Source organism: Citrus sinensis, chromosome 5 (assembly GCF_022201045.2).
Source record: "Citrus sinensis cultivar Valencia sweet orange chromosome 5, DVS_A1.0, whole genome shotgun sequence".
NCBI classification, from domain to species: Eukaryota; Viridiplantae; Streptophyta; class Magnoliopsida; order Sapindales; family Rutaceae; genus Citrus; species Citrus sinensis.
The window spans coordinates 35,645,666-35,662,418 of NC_068560.1; the positions used below are offsets into that span (position 1 = coordinate 35,645,666).

The following is a 16,753-nucleotide window of genomic DNA, read 5'->3' on the forward strand; positions in this document are numbered from 1 at the left end:
CCCAATTTCTCTCTCTGCCTAAGTGAGTTTAGTTCGAACACCAAAACTCAATATCTTTTCAACAACATAAATGCATGTATGATAATAAATTTTTAATATCAACTTAGGTCCTATCTTATATTAATATGTTGTATCTTTTAAGTTACAGTTAATATGAAAAAAAAGTTATAACTAAAACTTTAGCATTGTAACTTTTAAGATATAATTGCCTAGTGGTAAAAATCAGCATTATTATATGTCACATCTTGGTTTCAAGCTTCAATCGGTGCATAAGTTAATAATAATAATAATAATAATAATAAGAGGAAGAAGAAGAAGACGAAGAAGAAGAAGAAGATTGAATTTCACTCACATGGGTAGGGAGGAACTGATTTGCTGTTAGGTTGGATAATTAAAATAAAAAAAAAGTTTTTCGTTTGATTACTTTAAGAATTGCAATAAATCAAATGATAGATTATAATTGCGCAACCATTATACCAAACAAGAGCGTAAACTTTTTTTTTTTTTTTAGTGGAGCTTCTAACACCCTGTGAAAACTCTTTTGAAACTCTACTTGTTACATTTATAACTCTTCCCTCAATCACAATTATAGAAAATGACAAAAGATACAATAGGGTTTAAATTATATTTGAATATCACCTATAATAAATTCATTAAAATTCTAAAATATATTTTTTCATTATAAAAATCAATCTTTAGATAACTTTTTCCTTATTATTTTAAAGTGATTTCGAGTTTATAAAAATTAGTTATATCATATATTAAATTTAAAGATAATAGGTTTCGTAATTGAGTATAAAGACATTTTAATTTAATTTAATTGTTTTTAATGTAATTTCAACTAGTTAGAACAATGTTTAAAAAAATTGGGTTTTATTAGGATTTTAATGGGGCGCGAAAAGCTTAACCTTTTTTTTTTTCATTAATTTACGCAGCAAACAAACTTATGGGTGATTCTCCTTTAAAAGTTTTGAGTTGTGATATTTCATCCGCTGAATTTATCTCATAATTTTTCATTTCTAAATGAGCCCTAAAAAAAATTTAAAATAATTTCTCTATTAATATATAACTGATACAATTCCCAATTTACCCTTACCAAGTAAAAAAGGAGGTGAAATAGCAGTCCCAATTATGGGGCACAAGGCACTGCGATACCATTTTTCCAGGTGGCGGTGACGAGGACGACCAACAAAGCAAGCTCTCATGAGCATGTTATTCGGTTTGTTGTTGTCAAACACTACATAAACAGGAAGCGGCTGAACTCATAAGAGGCCAAGCTCCAGTTGTGATATAGTTTCTATCATTTTTTTTTAATAAAAAAAATTTCGTCATCTCTATAATTGACTGATAATTTTACACTAAATAAGAAATTGAGATTAATTTAACAGCAAGCGTAAAAATTGAAGTGAACTTTACTTTTGGTTAATCACTTAGATATGAGTGTGGATTCTGTGAAGTATGAGAGAAATATATAATAAGAGTAAAGTAGAGATTAACAAGTTTATAAGGGGTTAATTAAGAACTGACGACTGGTCCAAATATTATCACTACAAAACTTGTGTGTTAATTATCCTTCGAAGCCCAAATCTGTAATCCGGCTTAATCGAAAGCCGAGTCCAAACTCATGTTCAAGTGCGTTAGATGTGCTCATCACCAGCACAGCGGCCCTACAAATTTGGGCTTGGGTGGCTATTAACCCACAAAACTTCACCCAACTTCCCGAGAAAAAGGCTTTTCGCACCCTTTTAATATCCCTATACCACAACACTTTTGTAATCATGGTTCTATTGTAACTGAAAATTACATAAAAGGATATAATAAATTTAGTTCAACTAAAATGCCTTTACAAATTACGGACCCTAACTATGTTTTAATCATAATATTTGTTATCATGAATTTTTATTGTTAAAATCAATAAATCTTGATTATAAATTCACCGAAATTCACCAAAAATTCAAAATTTTTGCATGATTATAATAAATCTTGATTATAAGCTAAACACAACTTTCATAAAATGACATCATCTTTTCATTACTATATGATGAAATACAAATCTTGTAAGCTTCGCCCAAAATCGAACGTGACCCAAGTAAAATAATAATAATAATAACAATAAGAATAAGAATAAGAATTTCATGACAATTCTTGATGCCGACACGTGTGAAAGCTGCCTACACGTGATGCACACGATTACCGCATCAACTTAAACCGTCATATTAACCACGGGGATTTTATCACCAGGGGATCGGACGGTCTGTATTTAGTTAGGAAATAAAACTAGGGTTTCTTCCAGTAACTTCGGTATATAACCGGCACGGTTACTTTTGAAACGGTGCGGTGCAGTGGTTTCTGCCCTCCCACCGAAAATCGAAAAAAAAAAAAATTCAACTTCCTCCGTCGAACTCCGTACGGTTCCGTTCGGATCGCCGACGAATTTATCCCTATTTTTACCCCACCTCTCCTATCCTATCTTCGAAAATTTCCAAAAAAAAAAAAAGAAGAATTTTCAGTTTCGGGTTTTTTCCCCTAGAATTATAGTCATAGAATCAGATTATTTATCCTGTTATCTCTTTAGATTTTTATTTGAGAAGTAGCAAGAGAAGAGGGAAATAAAAAAGCCAAAAAAAAAAAAGAAAAAAGAAGGATCTAGAAGTGGTAGTGATGGCACAGATTCAGGTGCAACATCAAGCGCAAATGTCGGGGCCAAACGGAGTGGCGGCGGGTGCGTCAGGGAACCAGTTCCTAACGACGTCTCTTTATGTTGGCGATCTCGATTTCAACGTGACCGATTCGCAGCTTTATGATCTGTTCAGCCAGGTCGGTCAAGTTCTGTCGGTTAGGGTTTGTCGGGACCTGAGCACCAGGCGCTCACTCGGCTATGGTTACGTTAACTACGCCAACCCTGCAGATGGTAATATAGATTTTTTCTTTTGGACAGATTTTTATTTGATATTGTTTCTACTGAATGGAGTTGGCTGCTTGAGTTGATTATTATTATTAGTATTTTAATCCTTTAGTCGCTAGTAGCCAGTTTCTAACAATTGTAACATTTCTTGGTAATTCCATTTTGTGAAACCCAATAAAATATATTGTGCGTTTCTGTTTTAGGACAATAATCATGTGGTATGATGTCTGAAAATTTGCGTAGTTACTTTGTTGCCAAGGGATTCAATGATATCTTGTCAGGTTTAGTTTGAATACACTTATTCGCTCTTCTTTTGCTTGTTTCTATGTTGGTTGGATGATGGTACCTATGTGGGATTGGTTGCACACATTATGTATAACTGAAGCGAAATTGATCTCTTGAATAAAATATTAGCATCTCCTATGCTGGGAGATATAATTTTCTCTTCCGGACTTTTTTGTTGTTGTTGTTGGATATGTAATGAAGTTAATTAATTTTACATTGTATTTTGTGCCCGAAGAGAAATGCTATTTGTATATTTGAATAGGAGAAAGATATTTTCTTTCTTTTTGCCATTTTGTAACTTATGTTTATGTTGTCTTCAGCGGCAAGGGCACTGGATGTTCTTAACTTCACTCCACTTAATAATAAGTCCATTAGAATCATGTATTCCCATCGGGATCCTAGTATTCGGAAAAGCGGTACTGGGAACATATTTATCAAGGTATTCTTTTTAAATAATGTATATCCGTATGTGTTTTATTTCTGTTATATACTCCTGGTTCCTTGTTTACATTTAGTCCTTTTTTTTAATAATTATGATTGCAGAATTTGGACAAGTCTATTGATCACAAAGCATTACACGATACATTTTCTTCATTCGGAAACATTCTTTCTTGTAAGATAGCTACTGATGGTTCTGGCCAGTCCAAAGGTTTCGGTTTTGTGCAATTTGAGAACAAAGAATCTGCTCAAAATGCTATTGATAAGTTAAATGGCATGCTTATTAATGATAAACAAGTGTTCGTTGGGCACTTTCTTCGTAAGCAGGAAAGAGAAACTGTAGCAATTAAAACAAAATTCAATAACGTATTTGTCAAAAACCTTGATGAGTCAACTACAGATGAAGATTTGAAGAAAATTTTTGGTGAGTATGGAACAATTACCAGTGCAGTAGTGATGAGGGATGGAGATGGAAAATCCAAGTGTTTTGGATTTGTGAATTTTGAAAATGTAGATGATGCTGCCAAAGCTGTTGATGCTCTTAATGGAAAGAAATTTGATGACAGAGAATGGTACGTTGGAAAAGCTCAGAAAAAATCTGAAAGAGAACAAGAGCTAAAAGGGCAATTTGAGCAAGCCATGAAGGAAACCGTAGACAAATTCCAGGGTTTGAATTTGTATATCAAGAATTTGGGTGATAGTATTGATGATGAAAAATTAAAGGAGTTATTTTCTGAATTTGGCACAATTACTTCATGCAAGGTTTGTGATTTTTTCCCTTTTAATTATCCAATTCTGTATTTCTCATTTGGTTGCTTTATACCAAGTGCTTTTCCTTTTCCATCTTTTTGCAGGTTATGCGTGATCCTAGTGGAATTAGTAAGGGCTCTGGATTTGTGGCGTTTTCAACTCCTGAGGAAGCATCTCGAGCTGTAAGTAAGGCTGATGTATGAGCTGTTCTAACTTTCTTCAGGGAAATCTTGTCAACATTTATTCTTCATTCACAGCTTGCAGAGATGAATGGTAAAATGATTGTTAGCAAGCCTCTTTATGTTGCTGTTGCTCAGCGGAAAGAAGAGAGGAGGGCCAGGCTGCAGGTATCTTTATTTTAGACCAACTGTTATTATTTTGTGCAAAGTGATACTGCCTTATTTGTATTGAAAACTGGTCATGCTTGTTTTGATTTACATGAACCGTCTATTGTTTTTATTTTTGCAAATGTATATTTTATTTATGCAGGCTCAGTTTTCACAAATGAGACCAGTAGCTATGGGTCCCTCGGTTCCTCCTCGTATGCCAATGTACCCACCTGGCCCTTCAGGCCTAGGGCAACAGTTTCTGTATGGCCAAGCACCACCAGCAATAATTCCTCAAGTAATTTTCTGTCTGAAGATCCTTGTAGTTCGATTTGCACTGTTGTATATGGAGTCTACTTTGTTTAATGTTATGGTCTGTGGTCAAGGTTTCTTACTCAGTTTTTTTCCCTTTTTTCTTTAAAGGCTGGATTTGGTTACCAGCAGCAACTTGTTCCTGGAATGAGGCCTGCTGGGGCACCGATGCCGAACTTCTTTGTTCCAGTGGTCTCGCAAGGTCAGCAGGGCCAGCGTCCTGGTGGACGACGTGGTGCTGGACCTGTGCAACAGACCCAGCAGCCACTCCCCATTATGCCGCACCAGGTCTGTCTCATTTGAAAGCTATTATTGTTGCTTTCGAGGGGGCCCCCCCCCCCCCCCCCAAAAAAAAAAAATCAATGTTGATGTTATTTATTCGTTGCAGATGCCTCCCAGGGGTCATGCCTATCGGTACCCACTTGGCCGTAATATGCAAGATTTCCCCTTTGACATGGGTGCTGGCGGTATGCTCCCTGTTCCCGTTGACATGGGCGCTGGCATACCTCGGCGAGATGCATCTGTTGGACAACCTATGCCGATAACGGCTTTGTCTACTGCTCTTGCAAATGCATCACCAGAACAGCAAAGGACGGTAAGATTGTGTTTTGTTTGTTTGATGTGCTTGCCTATTTTTTCTTTTTTTCATTCCCTAATATATTTTTTAATTTGTGGACAGCTGCTGGGTGAAAGTTTATATCCTCTAGTGGAGCAGCTGGAGCGAGATGCAGCGGCTAAGGTAACGGGAATGCTCTTGGAGATGGACCAGACAGAGGTTTTGCATCTTCTTGAGTCACCAGAGGCTTTGAAGGCGAAAGTAGCTGAGGCAATGGAGGTTTTGAGGAGTGTTGCTCAGCAGCAGGCTAATAATCCAGCAGATCAACTGGCTTCATTGTCCCTGAATGAAAACCTTGTTTCTTGAGCGCGTTGCTGTCATTGAAGAAGTTTGGATTAGTTGTGGTTTCAAACAATTAAAGTCTTTGTTTTTGGCATGGATGGTGTAGGTGTTTGTGTAGTTTGATCCTGGATATGCTGTAGGATTCTGCTCGGCCACATGATTTGTTTGCTTGACTGTTCCAATTTTTAAGCGTGGTTGCTGTTTTCAATTTCTGTGACTAATTATTTTGAATTGGATCTGGCTGCTGCTTCATGTTTTTTTGATCTTGCTGTTGCTGAATTTTTTCTTTGTCCGATGATAATTTAGTGGAAAAGGAGCTCTCATTTTTTTTTTATTAAAATAATACAAATTTATGTTTATTTAAAGATTTATTTTGAAAATGCTTTTAACTTTATCACATAAATAAGTAAACACTTTTTTAAATTTGTGAAATTAGGTGGGGCTTTTGAGATGTTCTTAATATACATATATTATTTTTCCTAAATATTACATCAGATATGCTTATTAGTTAAAGACTCTTTGTAGTTGCGAATGTGTGGAACAATGTCCTTTGCACCAATCTTAATGGAGGAAGATATGTAGTTTAATGTTATGAACAGATTATTTGTTTAAGTATATTGAAGTTTATCCGGTCTATTATAAATAATTATGATCTTAAATACGGACACTCTGCGCGATTCCAAAATCGTTAGAAAAATAGATCCATCAACTCATTAGTTGAGTTGGTGAATTAGTTATTATTAAAATGAAGTACAAAATACGAAAGGATCCGTGACAATACATGAGAAACAATGTAAAAGAAATAATCATAGCCGAGAAAATAATCAATCACCTTAATTTGTTTACATAATTGTATTCATTATGCATATATTTTCATTCTTTTTATATCTTTATGTAACAATTATTTACTTGTTTATGTGAGTTCTATCTCACAGCTTGCTCGGGATTTACTTTTATGAGATTCAAAAGTGATTTTGAAAAATTAAAAACTGATTTTGGTGTGTAGTAAGTTTTTTTAAAAATTGCTTTTGGTAAAATCACCTTATCTTACAGTTGATTTTAAAAAGTATGAGATAAATAATTTTTCAGAATCTGATTTTGAGAATCACTTTTATACTTAATCAAATTTCATATGTATCCTCATATATATTATAAAAATTCAAATTATCCTTATTAATTAGAAAACAAAATCATGAACTTTAAAAAGATTACTATTATTACCAATTATATTGAGATAACAAAATATAAAATTAATAATATAAAGTATTTATTTTAGTTATCAATTATTATATATACATAATAAAGGTGTTTTATATACATGTTTATAAATATTTAAATAAAATTTATGTAGGATTATGAACAATTTAGTTATTTACGTATAGTAGTTTAACAATAATATTTACCAAACACATACAATTACTTTTAATACACATACAATTAGTATCGTAGAGAGTGTAGCGTTGACGCAGCCATTACTGGGAACAAAACTATAACAAGTCAGCGTTTTTTTAATTTAATTTTATAAAATATTAATTTGAAGAAATTTGTTGTAGGAGTATTTTAAAAAATGAATAGTTTTGTCTAGGGTATTTTTGGTATTTTATTTTATTTTATATTCTACAAAATATGATAATTAAATAATCATTTTAAAAATAGGTTTGACCTAACTCAAATCAAATAAATTTTCAACCCATCTAAACCAATCTAAACTAAACTATTTAATTTAGTTTGAGTTGGGGTTGAATTATAAGATGTGGGTTTTTTGCCAACCTCTACTTATATATGAGAAAATGAAACATTTGCAGAACAAACAGTTTCATAATTCAAACTCAATGCCGTGATTTCTTTTCCCAAAACTGAGTGGGGATCATACGTTACCATTTTTTTAATTTAATAATATAATATTATTATTTTTCCAAACTTCCTGTGAAGGTACCATTGATATTTTTAATTCTTTTTTCAAAAGACGCCAGCACGTTTTCATATTTATTAAAAAGTAATCACCCTCAGATTATAAAATAAATAAAAGAAAATGCCAAATACACCCTTACTTTTCCTTCTATGAGATCATAGTATTGACAAAAGTTTCGTTCCTAGGCCGAAGTTTGTGTTGTAAAAAAGGTCATGCGATATTTCGTGTGGGTACCAGTCTCAGTTTTTATTTAAATTGGACAGTTGTAACTTAAAAATTATAATATTAAAGTGTTTAATAAATATCAATTGTTGTAGTTGAAAGTTAAGTTCATTAGATTTTGTATTTATATGGTAAAAAATTTATTATATCTCTATTAATTTTATCAAAATTATTATTTAAAAAATTATATTTATTATATACTGTTAACTTTTAGTTTATAACTATAGTTTTTTTTTCCTAAAGTAACCGCAATTTTTGAGCTACAAAACCTTAATATCAAATAAAGCCTTATTACTCATTGTTGTACGACTTTTTACCAATATGCTAACCTAAATGTCAAGGGATAAGAGAGGGTCAATAGTAGGCGTACTCTAATATTCTGTTGTTGGGCGAAGAAATAATATTTACAAGTTGCTTTAGGGGTGAGCAAATTCGGGTTTGGATAAAACAAATCGGATTTCGCGTCAATCGGGTTGGAAAAAATATAACCCGAACTTAACCTCAATAGGAGATCCAATCCAATTAGGTTAGAGCCTTGTTTTAGTTTTGATTTTTTCAAATTTTCGGATCGGATCAGATTGGCTAAAATCCAATCCGATTAGGTTAGAGCCTTCATCTTAATACAATTCAAACCTGAATTTTTTGGATCGGATTGATTCAGATTGGATCATTTACCCACCCCTAAGTTGCTTGATATATACGCCTGGTTACCACTGAAGAAAATATTTCTTTCTTGCCATCCATTGTTTGTTGACTAGTAAGGGGAAAGTCGGCAATCAGGTAATTAATAAGGAGGGCAAATTATATCAACCAGTCAACAAGACTTGATGTATTATATAGACATCAACAACTTTACCTACCAGTGGAACAATGTGACATTGAACAAATATATAGTAATATAAAATTAGATGGGAGAGGGTGAATGAATGTGTTACCTCAGTTTAATGTTCAAGTACATATTTTTATTTATAATGGTCAGCCTGTAAAGCACGATTGCAAAGACCAAATAGAAAAAAGTAGATAGCTTTGCTTGAGCGAAGGATGAATTCCCCAGCAGTTCAATACATGTCAGAATGCTTTGTCCAGCCAGAGTACTTTTCAGAGGAGATGAAACAGCCCTGTTACTTGACACCATGGGATCTAGTAATGCTATCCGTACAATATATCCAGAAGGGCCTTCTGTTTAGGAAACCAGCGATACCACCAGCATCAGGTGATCAAGTTGACTTCATCAAGACTCTCCTAGACAGGCTTAAGAACTCCCTGTCCCTCACCCTTGTTCATTTCTACCCTCTAGCCGGGCGCCTCGTCACACGACAGACCGATAGCCCGCCTTCTTATGTGGTCTTTGTTGATTGCAATAACAGCTCTGGTGCTAAGTTTATCCATGCGTCTTTAGACATGGCAATATCCGACATCCTTTCACCTACTTATGTTCCTTTGGTGGTCCAATCCTTTTTTGACCATGATAGAGCTTTGAACCATGATGGTCATTCAAGGCCTCTGCTATCAATTCAGGTGACAGAGCTGGTTGATGGCATCTTCATAGGTTGTTCAATGAACCATGTCTTGGGTGATGGAACCTCTTTTTGGAATTTCTTCAACGCATTTTCTGAAATCTTTCAAGCACAAGGAAAGATGGATTCCATCTCGCGCCCGCCAGTCGTAAAACGCTGGTTTCCAGACGGACGCGATCCAATTATCAACCTTCCATTCACTCATCGTGATGAATTCATCCGAAGATATGAAGCGCCACAACTTTTAGAGAGAATCTTTCACTTCACAGGGGAATCCATAGCAAGACTCAAAGCTAAGGCCAATGCAGAGGCCGGCAACAATACCAACAAAATCTCCTCCTTTCAGGCCTTGTCTGCCCTTGTCTGGAGGTCCATAACCAGGACACGCAATCTACCACCGGATCAAACAACCAGTTGCAGGATGGCCGCCGATAATAGACCGCGATTGGAACCACCATTGCCTCGGGAGTACTTTGGAAACTCAATCAATCCTCTGCGAGGGGTTACCACGGTGGGTGAGCTACTTGGACATGACCTTGGATGGGCAGCTTGGAAGCTGCATCAAACCGTTGTTAACCAAACAGATAAAGCGGTGCGTGAATGGCTTGACGCGTGGTGGAAATCTCCGTTTATGTACCACCTAGATCGGCTCTTTGATCCATTTAGTATAATGATGGGAAGCTCCCCAAGGTTCAACAAATATGGAAGTGAGTTTGGGCTTGGTCAAGCAGTGGCACTTCGCAGTGGATATGCACACAAATTTGATGGGAAAGTGTCAGCATATCCAGGACATGAAGGCGGGGGAAGCATAGATTTGGAGATCTGCCTGCCACCTCATTCAATGACTGCTCTTGAAGCCGATGAAGAGTTCATGGAAGTGACGTCCTGTTGATCCCATCTAGTCGCGCTAGGTTAGCTCTTCCTTGCGCGCAGAACAAGTTCCCATTTACCATTTAATAAGTATACGAGCAATAATGTGAGAGTAGTGTAATTGACAACTCTGCAGCAATTTTAAATTTGCTGTGCTATTCTACACAAAAATGATATTTTCATTTACTCCAAACATGCTTTTGGGGGTTTCTGTTTTCTCCTTGTTTGGATTTCGAATCTTCTTTTCTAATTTTCTAACTCAGGACTCTCCTCTTGCTTTGTCGAGGTTTTTTTATATTTTTTCTACACCCCGAAAAAAAGAAAGACCAAGGAGGAGATTTTAATTGCGTTGAATATACAGGCTGCCACATAACTCTGTCTTACACTTTAAAAACGTCTTTAGCATGAATGCCATAACTGTTCAAGTTTAAAACCTCTCTCAGAATGGTCTATCAAAACCGCAGGAAAGAGACGAAGTCGAAGCCTTTGTCTATTTAACTGGTGGGTTTTTACCATACTCCCTGTATGCTACATATTAATTAATTATTGGGCCGAGGCCTATTATCATTGTCATTTGGGTTACAATTCCAGATTTCGGACGGGACAAGCATTTGCTTCCCATTTTCAAAACACCCGCATCTCTTTTATCGCTGCTCATGGGACATACATAATTGACGAGACCACGGCAACCTGCGAAGATAAATAGCTAGATACTCGCTAGCTCGTATTTAACACGTGTACGAAAGACCAGATTTAATAGCCTATATAGAGCGAGTGAATATCGGCACATCGCACCGCTCTTCTTTATAAAGAGAGACCGAGGAAAGCATACCCGCAGAATCTGGAACATCATAAGAGCAAGTATAAATTATTTCTCTGTAGCACCAATTTTCCATGCTACACAAATCTTATCATCGAATACCCTCGAAATCAACGGCTGTAACGGAAGTAGCACAAAAGTTCAGCACTACCACCAGTTCCACGTGTCGCTTCTTTCTTCGCCGCTTTGACGCAATTAAAAATGTTGTCTCCACCATCCATTTAAGCCGTCGGAGAAATTTACTCATTTCCAGCAATCTAAATCTGCCACATCATCCATAAGAACCGAGATTCCACGCTCCAGGTGGACATACTACAAATAAGGAAAGCATACACTTGAGCAGGACAGTATCACTTCACTCGTACAGAGAAACTTTCTGAGCACGCTACTCTTTCACTATAAACCTCTGAACAGATTTTCTCTTGGTTGCTGTTGGTTTTTTCGGTTTTCTATCCCAAAACGCGTAAAAAGGCGAATGGGAGATACCCACCGTAGCGACGGCAACAGGAAAATGGAGTCGTTTTCGCTTCCTCCAGGTTGCCGGTTCCATCCTTCCGAAGATCAACTCCTCTGCTATTACCTCACCAACAAAAACAAAAGCACTGAAGAAGAAGATACCAATCTCTGCGATAATGATTTGATAAAGGAGCTTGATTTGTACGAGCACGAACCGTACGAATTACCGGAGACCACGTGCTATGCGTACGGATACAGAGGAAGGAAGAGACACTGGTATTGTTACGGTAGAGTTAGTGTTGTGAAGGGCAGCAAATGTAGAAAAGGAAAGAATGGATATTGGAGGAGGAGAGGGAGAGTGACAGAGGTAGTTGTTAGGAACACTAGCTGTAATAATTATAACAACAACAACAATAATAAAAGAGGGAAGTTGGTGTTGGGGACCAGAACCAGTTTCGTGTTTTATTTGGGAAATTCTTTGAAAACTGCTGTGAGAACCCATTGGCTTATGCATGAGTACGCCCTTGATGACCATGTCAAGGTACTTCGAATCAAGTTTCTGTTATGACTTTTTATTTTCTTGTTCAGCTAAAATTCTGTTGTGTTCGGGGTAAAAATATTTTGTTGCTATTTCTGAAGTACACTGACAGATGAAACGGTAGTGGTTTTTTAGTGAATTTAAATGCTTGAATATTTTTTCTGTTGTAAACCACTGCTTTGGTTTCTTTTTAATAAAATCTGGATAATGTGTTGAAAAAAATTGTTCATTTTAACTACGGTTCTAGATGTCTGAACTGGAATTCATACTTTTTGCTGCCTATTGTTTATGTGAGAATTGTTGAAATTTGTTCTGTCGGAGACTCTTGCTGATCGTTGAGCATGTTCCATTTTCTGTGAATATATCTCTGGCAGATGTTCTTTATTGTAGACTACGAGCAGGTTGAAGCATAACTTAAGATCTTAATTGTCTGTCTCTTTTGCTTTATCCAATTTGGTAGCATCATTTCACCTAAATTTATTCCACACCTGACCTCGTTCGTACTCTCTTCAATTAGTTGAGAAAGTGGTCAAGTCTTTAACTTAGCAAGCAGTTAGCTCTATATATAACCTCACATTAGTGAAAAATGTCACAGTTAATATGTACAAATAATCTACCTGTACTCCTTTCTCATAATCTTCTTATTGTACTGCTCTTTGCAACCTCCAAAGGTGGTGCTATTTGAACTTTGGAAGGTATTTTTATTCAATTTATTTTTTTATCTACTCATTTAGTTCAGAAGTTGAGATGGTTTTACTTTCTTATTCATGGGACATAGAGACCAATTGATTTGTGCATGTTATAATAATCCATTTGATTTGTGCATAATTGTAGTTATTTTTCTTGTGTTGCTGCCATGTTATCTCAGTTTTAACCTGCTGCAGGCCTCTTTTGTCCTCTGCCGAATATTCGTCAAATCTCGTGGTGGAAAAAGCAAATCAGAGGTTAGTTTAAGTAGTGGTGCTGGAGAAAGTGTTTCTGCAGTTCGCCATATTGGTATTCAGCATGATGGATTTCTCATACCAGATTCCTCTGAAGGTAAAGTAGATGATGACAATTCTATAGACAGGAGAAATGATACATGCATATATCCAGTGAGGTTGGTTAGTCAGCTAGATGACCATGTCACATCTAGGCCTGCTTCTGATGCCAGTTTCCAGTTTCCAGCTGGCATCCCATCAAAGGAGCAGGTAATATACTTCAAAGCTTCCCCTGTTAATTTATACTGTCATTTGTTTTTTCTAATGTTTTATGTTTAGCCTTTTAGAACCAAGGATCACAGATTTCCCCCTGATACATTTCCTTTCACTGGGTAAAGTTTTATTTGCACCATTCGGTTGTTTTATGTTGGATGTTTAAGTGAAGCAGTATGGGATCACACTTCGTGCATCTGCCTTAAGTCGCACACAATATGCCACTTTAGCATGTTGATTGCATACAGTGCATAAGTTTCATTGCAATTTGTTGCATGTATAAACTCTTTTCTTCAGCTTTCCTGAACAATATCAAGTTTTCTTCAGAAACAGTCGGCAACTTCTTGTTGCAAAGCAAATTTTTTTCAAAGATGTCGGTATTTGCGACTCCATGTTTTGTTCAACTATAAAAAATCAATCCCAACTCTGGTGAATTATTTACTTTTACTATCTTAATTAGGTGTCAAGCACATACTTTAGTTGTTGATCTGAGGTGCCCAGTCTCTGAGCTCTCAACTAATTCAAGTGCTGTGAAATCCAATTTATATACATGTATCTTATGGAATCATGTCTGTATTCATCAAATTACTTACATTTCTTTCTCCATTATGGCTTCTGTGTAGGTCAGTACATCTGGGCTTGCTGGTACTTCTCTGTTGATTGATGCTGTAGAAGCCCAGCAGTTACAATCAATTTTGGGGGAAGATTTCATTGAGTTGGATGATCTTGTGCCATGATGCCCCAGAATACACTGAAGTATATGTGGATATTAATGATATTGGAATTGAGTTATTCTTGCCAATATTGATTTGAAATGGGAATTACCACCCAGCAAACAGAAAGGTGGACTTTAATCACCCAGCAGAAAATATTAGAGTTTGTATATCAGAAAACTTTCTAAAAACTTTAGATGCAGAAATGTACCTTAGATGCAGGAATGTACTTTCAGTTTTGAAGTTGGAGGAGATGTTGTAACGGAACTGCTTTGCCTGTTAAGGTCCTTATTCTGGCTGCAATCTTTCTGTTTTCCTTGCAAACTTTAAATACTGGCACTAGTATTGGCTTAGATATGAATTTGACAAAACATTTGGCAATTCTTGTTTTGTTTGGCTTGCAGATTTCTATAACAGGCGTTTTGCTCCACTTCAAACATAAAGAGATTGACTTATTGGTCGGGTTATATCGTATGCAATCTTGAGTATCAGCTGCTTCACCTGGCTTTTTTGTCATGCATTTACTCTGCTGATGGCAGCATTCTTGGTTGTGGGAATATTAGCTCTTCCTCTTGTTACTATGGTGCCTTCTTTCATCAAGGCCTCTGTCTTAAATCTTCTCTGTTTTCGCTATTTGGTTCTAAATGCTGTAATATGTGTCAATATTTCAATGGTGTCTATTTCCTTGGTCACAGCATAGCCTTATGATGAAGATGCTTAGAGTGTTAAAAATGATGATGACAAATTGCATTTTTAAACCTACTTGTGATGAAGATTTGTACGTATTACATTTGATTATGACTACACTTGATGCTAATTGACTAATAACGATTGCGCTGCTTTCCTTGACTCCTAATAACTTATTTTGTTAGCCTTGCTCATATATATTTCTAACATTTGTCATTTTTACTCTTTTACTGATTTTTGGGCTGGATTCATGGTTGTTTCTCACAGTATCTCTACTGACATGCCAAAGCTTTCTTTTCATTGCCTAGAAACTGGAGATAGAGAACAAAATCTAGGAATCACACGAGCACACGAGGATTGCCCATTTGTACTTTTGCTCTTTCTTCTCTAGCCTTTAGGACGAAGTTTTCTTGCTTCTTTCAACTGGACAATGTTTTTTCTCTGATGGCTTTCCTTACACCGTGTAGTAGCTGCAGAAATGTTTGGGATGTTATTACATTTTCTGCTTTCGTTTACTGTGCTGTAAAGCCCCGTCAAACTATTTTTGAGCTTAAGTACTTGACCTCTTGATTCTATGGTTTGTAATTTACAAATAGATCACAGAAAGCCACCTGGTGGTTTGATCTGATCATTCGTTGCAATTTAGGAATAGAAAGCGATTGTGGTGTGAATGTTTTTCACAATTGCCACATAACTTGAGTTGTAAGCTTGCCAGGGTGCTATGATCTTTCAGAGTACTTGTTAGAATGACAAAGCTGCATGGTAATCAATTTCACAAAATTTCCTGCTGTCATATTAAATATTGCACCTCGTTCTGTTGCCTAGCATTCTTATTTTTCTGATGATTTTTCTCTTATGTTACTACTTGCAAAGATTAATATTATTCTGACTGGAGCTATTTTTAAAACGTGTTGCCATGAATTGGTATAGATTATCTTTATTCTTATGTTAGAGTTTTGGAGACTTGGAGCACACACTGGAACATATTCTAGCTGCATGTGTGCATCTCAAGGTTGTTGGTGGCGGATTCACTTCACAGTCCACAACGGTGGAGAGAGATAAATTTACCGACCCTTTTTTGGTCCGCAGAAGCATTGATACAGGTGAATTGACTTAAGATTCTGGAACTTGTATGACAATGTTGTTGCTGTCACCCCATGTGCGTTATTTTGTATCGAAGTTAAGGACAATATTCTGCAGTGTGTGTGAAGTGTGGACTGTCTTTATCGTTTTGTCTCGAGACCCCTTAAACTTTCTTTTTACGAAGTTCAAGACAGAAATTGAATGTAACAAAGTTGCCACGGCCGGCTGTTTCGCGTTAGCTATGAGGCAATCTTCCTCCTTTGTAATACATACAATTTCATTAGGCGATAACAAACACTTTCGACACTTTTCCCAGTCCCTATTGAAACCCATTTAGATTTTAATTAGCGTGCAAACAGTTGCCGTGCCCATGTGCAATTGTGCATAATCATTATCACACATTCATTCAACCTCATCATCTTCTCATAAGCTAACACATGCTGTTGTAGGTGGGTCATTTTAGTCGGTCCTGTTTGTTCTTTGGCAGACCCAGTTTTTTTTTTTTTTTTTGGGGGGGGGGGGGGGGGGGGGGGGGGGGTCATAAGCTTTATATGCCTCTGAAATAATGGATTCAATTACATCTCCCACCCACCTTAGAGGAGAAAAGAAAGAAAGAAATGCTATTGCAAAGATATTGGGCGTATGTACTATGTTAAATGACAATTGCCAATAACAGCAAGCGATGCCCTTCTCTGACTCATCCCTTAATTCAATTCATGAGTGCCACCGATGACAGCAAATATCCATTTATTTTCTTCCTTGTGGGAAAAGTCAAATTAGCCATTTAAATTTCGTTGATAGTCGTGCCTAAAAGCATGAGCAATGCAT

At 36.2% G+C, this 16,753-nt stretch overlaps 3 protein-coding genes across 6 annotated transcripts; all 3 read left to right on the top strand.

Annotated features, from left to right (window-relative positions):
• The first annotated feature begins 2,298 nt into the window (after positions 1-2,298).
• On the top strand, positions 2,299-6,174 carry LOC102628035 (polyadenylate-binding protein 2-like). The gene is made up of 9 exons (XM_006473230.4): positions 2,299-2,911; positions 3,511-3,629; positions 3,734-4,390; positions 4,483-4,560; positions 4,636-4,725; positions 4,868-5,002; positions 5,128-5,304; positions 5,405-5,611; positions 5,696-6,174. The coding sequence occupies exons 1-9, from the start codon at positions 2,662-2,664 to the stop codon at positions 5,936-5,938; spliced, it is 1,956 nt and encodes a 651-aa protein (XP_006473293.2). The 5' UTR covers positions 2,299-2,661; the 3' UTR covers positions 5,939-6,174.
• Positions 6,175-8,918: 2,744 nt separating this feature from the next.
• LOC102628323 (uncharacterized acetyltransferase At3g50280-like) lies at positions 8,919-10,651 on the top strand. Its single transcript, XM_006473231.4, has one exon. The coding sequence runs from the start codon at positions 9,090-9,092 to the stop codon at positions 10,455-10,457; it is 1,368 nt and encodes a 455-aa protein (XP_006473294.2). The 5' UTR covers positions 8,919-9,089; the 3' UTR covers positions 10,458-10,651.
• Positions 10,652-10,928: 277 nt separating this feature from the next.
• On the top strand, positions 10,929-14,959 carry LOC102628612 (NAC transcription factor 29-like). Of its 4 annotated transcripts, none has more exons than XM_052441904.1 (5): positions 10,929-12,252; positions 13,134-13,439; positions 13,509-13,561; positions 14,071-14,439; positions 14,560-14,959. In XM_052441904.1, the coding sequence occupies exons 1-4, from the start codon at positions 11,731-11,733 to the stop codon at positions 14,177-14,179; spliced, it is 990 nt and encodes a 329-aa protein (XP_052297864.1). In that variant the 5' UTR covers positions 10,929-11,730; the 3' UTR covers positions 14,180-14,439; positions 14,560-14,959. The 4 variants fall into 4 exon arrangements, with proteins under 4 accessions (XP_052297864.1, XP_052297866.1, XP_052297867.1 ...); XM_052441906.1 differs by having other exon boundaries at positions 10,931-12,252; positions 14,066-14,439; XM_052441907.1 differs by lacking the exon at positions 13,509-13,561 and having other exon boundaries at positions 10,939-12,252.
• The last annotated feature ends 1,794 nt before the right edge of the window (positions 14,960-16,753 follow it).

What these genes read in the sequence shown, in the direction of transcription:
- LOC102628035 (XM_006473230.4), top strand. Translation starts at nt 2,662, where the DNA reads ATGGCACAGATTCAGGTGCAACATCAAGCGCAAATGTCGGGGCCAAAC. An exon ending in CTGAGGAAGCATCTCGAGCT is followed by an intron (nt 4,561 to 4,635) that starts GTAAGTAAGGCT and finishes CTTCATTCACAG; the next exon opens with CTTGCAGAGATGAATGGTAA. An exon ending in CACCAGAACAGCAAAGGACG is followed by an intron (nt 5,612 to 5,695) that starts GTAAGATTGTGT and finishes ATTTGTGGACAG; the next exon opens with CTGCTGGGTGAAAGTTTATA.
- LOC102628323 (XM_006473231.4), top strand. Translation starts at nt 9,090, where the DNA reads ATGAATTCCCCAGCAGTTCAATACATGTCAGAATGCTTTGTCCAGCCA.
- LOC102628612 (XM_052441904.1), top strand. Translation starts at nt 11,731, where the DNA reads ATGGGAGATACCCACCGTAGCGACGGCAACAGGAAAATGGAGTCGTTT. An exon ending in CCCTTGATGACCATGTCAAG is followed by an intron (nt 12,253 to 13,133) that starts GTACTTCGAATC and finishes AACCTGCTGCAG; the next exon opens with GCCTCTTTTGTCCTCTGCCG. An exon ending in GCATCCCATCAAAGGAGCAG is followed by an intron (nt 13,440 to 13,508) that starts GTAATATACTTC and finishes TTTTATGTTTAG; the next exon opens with CCTTTTAGAACCAAGGATCA.